This window comes from Empidonax traillii, unplaced genomic scaffold, assembly GCF_003031625.1.
Source record: "Empidonax traillii isolate 1590-97213 ecotype Southwest subspecies unplaced genomic scaffold, ASM303162v1 scaffold2751:size18559, whole genome shotgun sequence".
In the NCBI taxonomy this organism is placed as follows: Eukaryota; Metazoa; Chordata; class Aves; order Passeriformes; family Tyrannidae; genus Empidonax; species Empidonax traillii.
The window spans coordinates 1-6025 of NW_020957944.1; the positions used below are offsets into that span (position 1 = coordinate 1).

General features: G+C 63.5%; 2 protein-coding genes across 2 annotated transcripts in view; one reads left to right on the forward strand and one right to left on the reverse strand.

Annotated features, from left to right (window-relative positions):
- Positions 1–23: 23 nt before the first annotated feature.
- Positions 24–3568, reverse strand: LOC114072194 (lipase maturation factor 2-like; the record flags this gene model as incomplete). Its single annotated transcript, XM_027910116.1, has 5 exons — positions 3462–3568; positions 2048–2301; positions 941–969; positions 424–620; positions 24–202 (listed from the first exon to the last, which is right to left on the reverse strand). Coding segments are annotated over exons 1-5 (753 nt in total), but the record flags the coding sequence as incomplete, so codon positions are not given.
- An 874-nt stretch (positions 3569–4442) lies between these two features.
- Positions 4443–6025, forward strand: part of NCAPH2 (non-SMC condensin II complex subunit H2) — a 7304-nt gene continuing 5721 nt past the window's right edge. The window contains exons 1-4 of the mRNA XM_027910117.1: positions 4443–4677; positions 4766–4867; positions 5427–5482; positions 5699–5738. Of these exons, the coding sequence (XP_027765918.1) occupies positions 4570–4677; positions 4766–4867; positions 5427–5482; positions 5699–5738 (306 nt within the window). The 5' untranslated portion in view covers positions 4443–4569. The remainder of the gene's footprint in view (positions 4678–4765; positions 4868–5426; positions 5483–5698; positions 5739–6025) is intronic.

Sequence of the window (6025 nt, forward strand, 5' to 3'; positions counted from 1 at the left end):
GTCCCTCTCTGCCCCTTCCCCACCTGGCAGTAGAAGGCGAAGAGGCGCAGGCGGCGCAGGGGAGCGAAGAAGAGCACGGGCACGGCCACCTCGATGACGTAGGTGGCCACCACGCTGAGCTTCTGGAACCACACGGGCAGCTGGTGGGCGAACCAGGCCACCGGCGTGGGGATGCACTGCGTCTCGTAGTGGTACGTCAGCGCTGGGGGCACGGAGGGGCTCAGGGTGGGGGCACACACAGCGGGGACAGCCCCCCAGAGCAGCCCCCGCAGAGCCGAGCCTTGCCCCCGAGTGTGGGGGCACAGCTCTGCCCCCTCCAGACCTGCAGTCCCTCATCTGTGACCCCACAAACCCACCTCCTCATCTGTGACCCTCAAACCCACCCCCCCCTCACCTGTGACCCCCCCAAACCCACCCCCTCACCTGTGAGCCCCCACCAGGTGGGGCAGCGGCTGCTCAGCTTCACGACCCCCGAGGCGAACATGAGGCGGAAGAGGAGCCACCGCACCCCCCAGAAAGTGACGGGGTCGTGGGGTCTCCAGGAGGGGGACCCCCGCCTCAGCAGGCGCAGGGGGGCCACGAGCACGGCCAGGAACCCCGTTTCCAGCAGCAGGCTGTCCCTGGGGGGATGGAAAGCACAGAGCTGAGCCTCCCCAGTGCCACACACCATCCCTGACCCCCAGCACACCCCATTGTGGTCCCCAGAGCCTCCCATGCCCCCCATCCCAGTCCCCAAAGCCCCCCCATCCCACCATGCCCCCATCCTGGTCCCCAGTGTCCCTGTCCCACTGTGGTCCCCAAAGTCCCCCACCTCGGTCCCACAGCCCCCACCCCATTGTGCCCCCCCTCCCCGGGGGCTGTGGGGGGTGCAGGACATCTCCCCCAGCTCCAAACCCCCCACAGCCCCTGCAAAAGGCCCAAGGGGGGGGTCCTGACTCACCACTGGAAGTACAGGAAGACTTGTCCCACCTGTGGAGAGGGAATGGGGAGAGGGGGGGTGAGTGGGGCAGGTTTGGCCCCCCCCAGACCCTTCCCCACATGGAGAGGGGCAGGCACAGACCCCCCCTGGCTTCCCCCCCAGCTCCTTTCCCAGCACGGGGTTCCAGGCCAATCCCAAGGAGCCGTGGGAATGGCAGCGCCTGGATCACAGCCCGGGAATGCTCCGGGAGGAGGAAGGGAGGGGGTCATTCCACACTGGGCGTGTTCCCTGCCCGCAGCCCAGCCCGGGGGAGGAGCAGGGATGTGCTTCCAGGGACGCGCTTCCAGCATCGCCCTAAAAGGGAGTGAGGAGGGAACGGCCCGGGAACGGCCAGAGACACACTGGGATACACAATTCCAAGGGGCGGGAGCCGCTCCCGGGAGTGACAGCCCCCACCTCCGGAGGTGACAATTCCCTGCCCCGGGGGATAAAAGCCATACACGGGTGACTTATCCCTCGTTAACTCCCTGATTCCAGAGGGAAGAAAAACCCTCCTCCTACCCGCACAGCAGCTGGCTCTGACTCACCAGAGCTCCTGGAGGGAGGATTCATGGAATCATGGAATGGTTTGGGTGGGAAGCGACCTCAAATCACATCCCATTCCAAACCCCTGCCCTGGGCAGAGATACCTTCCACTGTACCAAGTTGTTCCAAGCCCTGTCCAACCTGACCTGGAGCTGGAGAGGGACTTGGCATAAGGCCTGGAGGGACAGGACACAGGGAATGGCTTCCCACTGCCAGAGGGCAGGGATAGATGGGATATTGGGAAGGAATTGCTGGCTGGGAGGGTGGGCAGGTCCTGGCCCAGGTTGTCCAGAGAAGCTGTGGCTGCCCCTGGATCCCTGGAAGTGTCACAGGCCAGGTCGGAACAACCTGGGGAAGTGGAAGGTGTCCCTGCCCCTTTGGGCTGGATTGGGATGGGATTTAAAGTCCCTTTCCCTCCCAAGCCATCCCCGATTCCACGACTGTACCTCCCAACACCTTCCCCAGCTCCACAAGGGAATCTGAGCACCCCAGGAACTCGCAGGACGGTTCCAATCCCCTGCAGGACCCCCCCCGACCCCTCACCTGGTAGAGGGACAGGTAGAGCACCCGGAGCAGGGCGAAGACCAGGCAATCCCGCATGGAATCGCACACCAGGGCTCCGAAGGACGCCAGGATCCCCACGAGGCACAGCAGTTCCATGCCCTGCTCCGTGTCCAGCCCCAGGCGCGGGCTGAGCCACAGCAGGGTGGGGAAATCCCGGAGCTGCTCCCACAGCCCCTTCCCGCTGAGCCGCAGCACCTTGCGGGCCGGCAGGATCCCCTCCCTTCCATACAGGCCTGCAACGGGAACGGCACTCAGGCATTCCCAGGAAAACCGGGGCAGCACAGCCGGGAGTCCCCCCAAAGCAGCGCCTCGGCTTCACCCCTGTGGCAGCACCCGGGTGCCGACCAGGGGGCTTCAGGTTGTCCCCACACCCCGTCTCAGCTTCCCAGTTGGAACTGGGAGCCTGTGGGAAGAGCCCAGGTGCAGCCCAGGAGATGCCACATCCAGCCTGGCCACGTGGACGGAGGCGATGCCGCTGCCTGCTGTGGGCAGGGGGAGTTGGGGGACTCAGGGGGAAGTTGGGGGGCTCAGAGGGGGCCTGAACACCCCCTGGACCCCTGGGGAGGGTGGAGGGAGGAGAGGAGCCGCTCCCAGTATTCCCGGTCTTCCCAGTAAGGGAGAGATCAGGCTATGGGGAGGGAAATGGGATGGCAGGGGCGGCCCCGTGGGGGTCTGTCAGCCCCATCCCGGCTCCGTCCCGGCTCCACCGGCCCCGTTCCAGCTTTATCCCAACTCCACCAGTCCAACTCCCGACTCCACTGGCCACGTCCCGGCTCCACCCCGGCTCTACTGGTCCCACTCCCTGCTCTCTCCCAGTTCTACCGGCCCCCTTCCAGCTCCATCCGCCCCATCCCCGGCTCTATCTCGGTTCTATTGGACCCGTCCCAGCTCCGTGCCGGCTCCATCCCGGTGATACCGGCCTCGTCCTGGCTCCATCCCGGCTCCACCGGCCCCATCCCTGGTTCTGTCCCGGTTCTACCGGACCCGTCCCCGCTCCATCCCGACACTACCTGCCCCATCCCTGGCTCTGTCCCGGTTCTATGCCAGCTCTATCCCAGCTCTGTACCGGCCCCATCCCTGGTTCTGTCCCGGTTCTACCGGACCCGTCCCGGCTCCATCCCGGTAGTACTGGACCCCTTTTAGCTCTATGCCCGTTCTACTGGACTCCTCCCAGTTCTGCCCCAGCTCCATCCTGGTTCTCCTGGACCCGTCCCAGCTCCGTCCCGGCTCTGTCCCGACCCTCCCGTCCCCATCCCGGCTCCACCGGCCACGTCCCCGGCCCCATCCCGACCCCGTCCCGGCCGCCCCAGCCCCATGCCGGCCCTGCCCGGCATCCCCCCTCGCCCCCGCGGTTCCCGGCTGTCCATGCTCCCCCCCCGCCCCCCCGCGGTACCGGGGATCTGCACGTAGAGGGAGCCGAAAGCGGCCACATAGACGGCGGCGAGCCCGGCCAGGAACAGCGCCCGCGGCCGCGCCGCCTCCGCCATGGCGGCCCCGCCACCGCCCCCGCCGCGCGCCCCTGGCGTCACAGCGCGGCGCGCGCGGGAAACGCGGCCATGGCGGCGGCGGGCGGGGAGTGAGCGGTGAGGGGAGCGGTGAGGGGACGGGAGCGGTGAGGGGAGCGATGAGGGGATGGGAGAGGTGAGGGGAGAGAGAGACAGAGGAAATGGGAGCAGTGAGGGGAGAGAGGGGAGTGAGCGGTGAGGGGAGAGAGAGGATGGGAGCGGTGAGGGGAGAGAGGGGAGTGAGGGGGAACAGGAATTGGGGTTGTGATTCGGGATCGGGGGTAGGAGCGGCACCGGGACTGGGTCAGGGTCGGGATCGGGACTAGAGTTGTGATCCGGAGTCGAGATTGAGATCAGGATCAGGGCTGGGATGGGGTCGGGCTTGGGGTCAGGATCAGGGTCAGGATCAGGGTTGGGAGTGCGGTCGGGACTGGGATTGGGTCGGGGTTGGGACTGAGGTTGGGATCCAGGGTTGGGGTCGGGATGGGGAGTGGCGTCAGGATCGGGGTCGGACTGGGGTCAAGGTTGGAATCGGGGTCGTGATTGGGGTCAAGGTCGTGACTGGGGTTGGGATCGGGATCAGGGTCAGGGTCGGGGTTGTGACGCTGGGTCAGGATTGGGATTGGGGTCAGGACTGGGTCAAAGTCAGGATTGGAGTTGGGGCCATGGCTGGGATCAGGGTCAGGATCAGGATTGGGGTTGTGATCCATGTTTGGGATTGGGGTCTGGATGGGGTTGGGATTGTATCAGAGTCAAGACTGGGATTGGGTCTGGGATCAGGATTGGGATCGGAATCAAAGTCAGGACTTTCCAGCCTTAGTGATCCCATATTGCCTGAATTGCTGCCTTTCTGTTTAACTCCAGCTGATCTGGGATTCCTGCCCCAGCTCTCCCGGGATCCCACTGACCTACCTCCCTCAGCCATTCCCTGCGGGATCTCTGGTCCAGAGCCGCGTGGTTTGAGCCCCTTTGGGGTCTCTCCGCCGGGATCCCGCCATGGAGGAGGTGGATTCCCGCTTCCTGCACCTGCTCCAGCCCATCCGGGACCTCACCAAGAACTGGGAGGTGGACGTGGCCGCCCAGCTCGAGGAGTACCTGGAGGAGGTAACGGGGAGCTCCCGCCCCATCCCCCTCCCTGTGCCACCCCCAAATCCCACCAGGACTCAGCCTCTCCCGTCCCCGCCCTTCCCAGCTGGATCATATCGGCATCTCCTTTGACAACGGGAAAACCACCATGAACTTCACGGAGGCGGCGCTGGTGATCCAGGGCTCTGCCTCCATCTACAGCAAGAAGGTGAGCACAGCACGCAGGGCATCCCTGCTGCACCCCTATCCCCTGCCAGGCCCATTCCACGAGCCCTGAGCTCCATGGGCTCACCCTGGAATCCCCCCTTGGCTTCGAGAGGCCTAAATTAAATGACTGATAGGAATAAGAGGATTTATCGTTCCTAAATTTAATCGCTTTGTTAGGTGTTGGCAGCCTGCGAAAGAGCAGGAATTTTGCTCTTCTCCAGTTTCTCTGCAGAGGGTGGGATGTAAAATCTTATTTCCTCATAAAGTCATGGAATGGTTTGGGTTGGAAGAACATTAAAGCCCATCCAGTACCATTCCTCTGCCATGGGCAGGAGCACCTTCCACTAGACCAGGTTGCTCCAAATTGACCTTGAAAAATTCCCGGGATTTCCCCAAACCTGGCCTCAGGATGGCTGAACTAGGGAAAAGAACAACAGGAATTCATGGAATTGAACTCCAGCTGTCCTGGGATAATGAGGAGGGGTGAAGTGGTTCGTCTGGTGGAGTAGCTTTCCTGGAAGCTGCTCCCACCTTTCCCAGCTCCAGGTGCTGTTTTCCAGGTGGAATACCTGTACATGCTTGTTTGCCAGGCACTCGACTACATCTCCAATAAAAAGTAAGTGGGGAATTCCCTTCCCAGAGGGAGTTTTGCTGGGGCTGCTGCCCCGTGGAAACGCTGCTGTGGGTCTCTGCCTTGGTAATCCTGCTATCATGGGCCATTCCCATTCCCAACAAGATCTGGTGGCTCCTGCATGGATTGGTCGTTTTTAGTTGTTTGTTTTTACCTGCCACGTGCAGTTTGTCTCCGGCAGCTCTGCCTTGTGTCCCACAGTGTGGATCTGCAAAAATCATGGGATTACAGAATCCTGGAGGTTGGAAAATCCCTCTGGGCCCATCGAGTCCAACCCACCCCCAGCACTGCCAAGGCCACCACTGGCCATGTCCCCAAGTGCCACATCCACAGGGCTTTGAAATCCCTCCAGGCCTGGGCACTCCAAACCTCCCTGGGCAGCCCCTGCCAAGGCCTCACCACCCTTGCCAGCAACAAATTCCTCCTCAGGGCCAACCTGAGCCTCCCCTGGCACAGCTTGAGGCCGTTTCCCCTTGTCCTGTCCCTGTTCCCTGGGAGCAGAGCCCGACCCCCCCCGGCTCCCCCCTC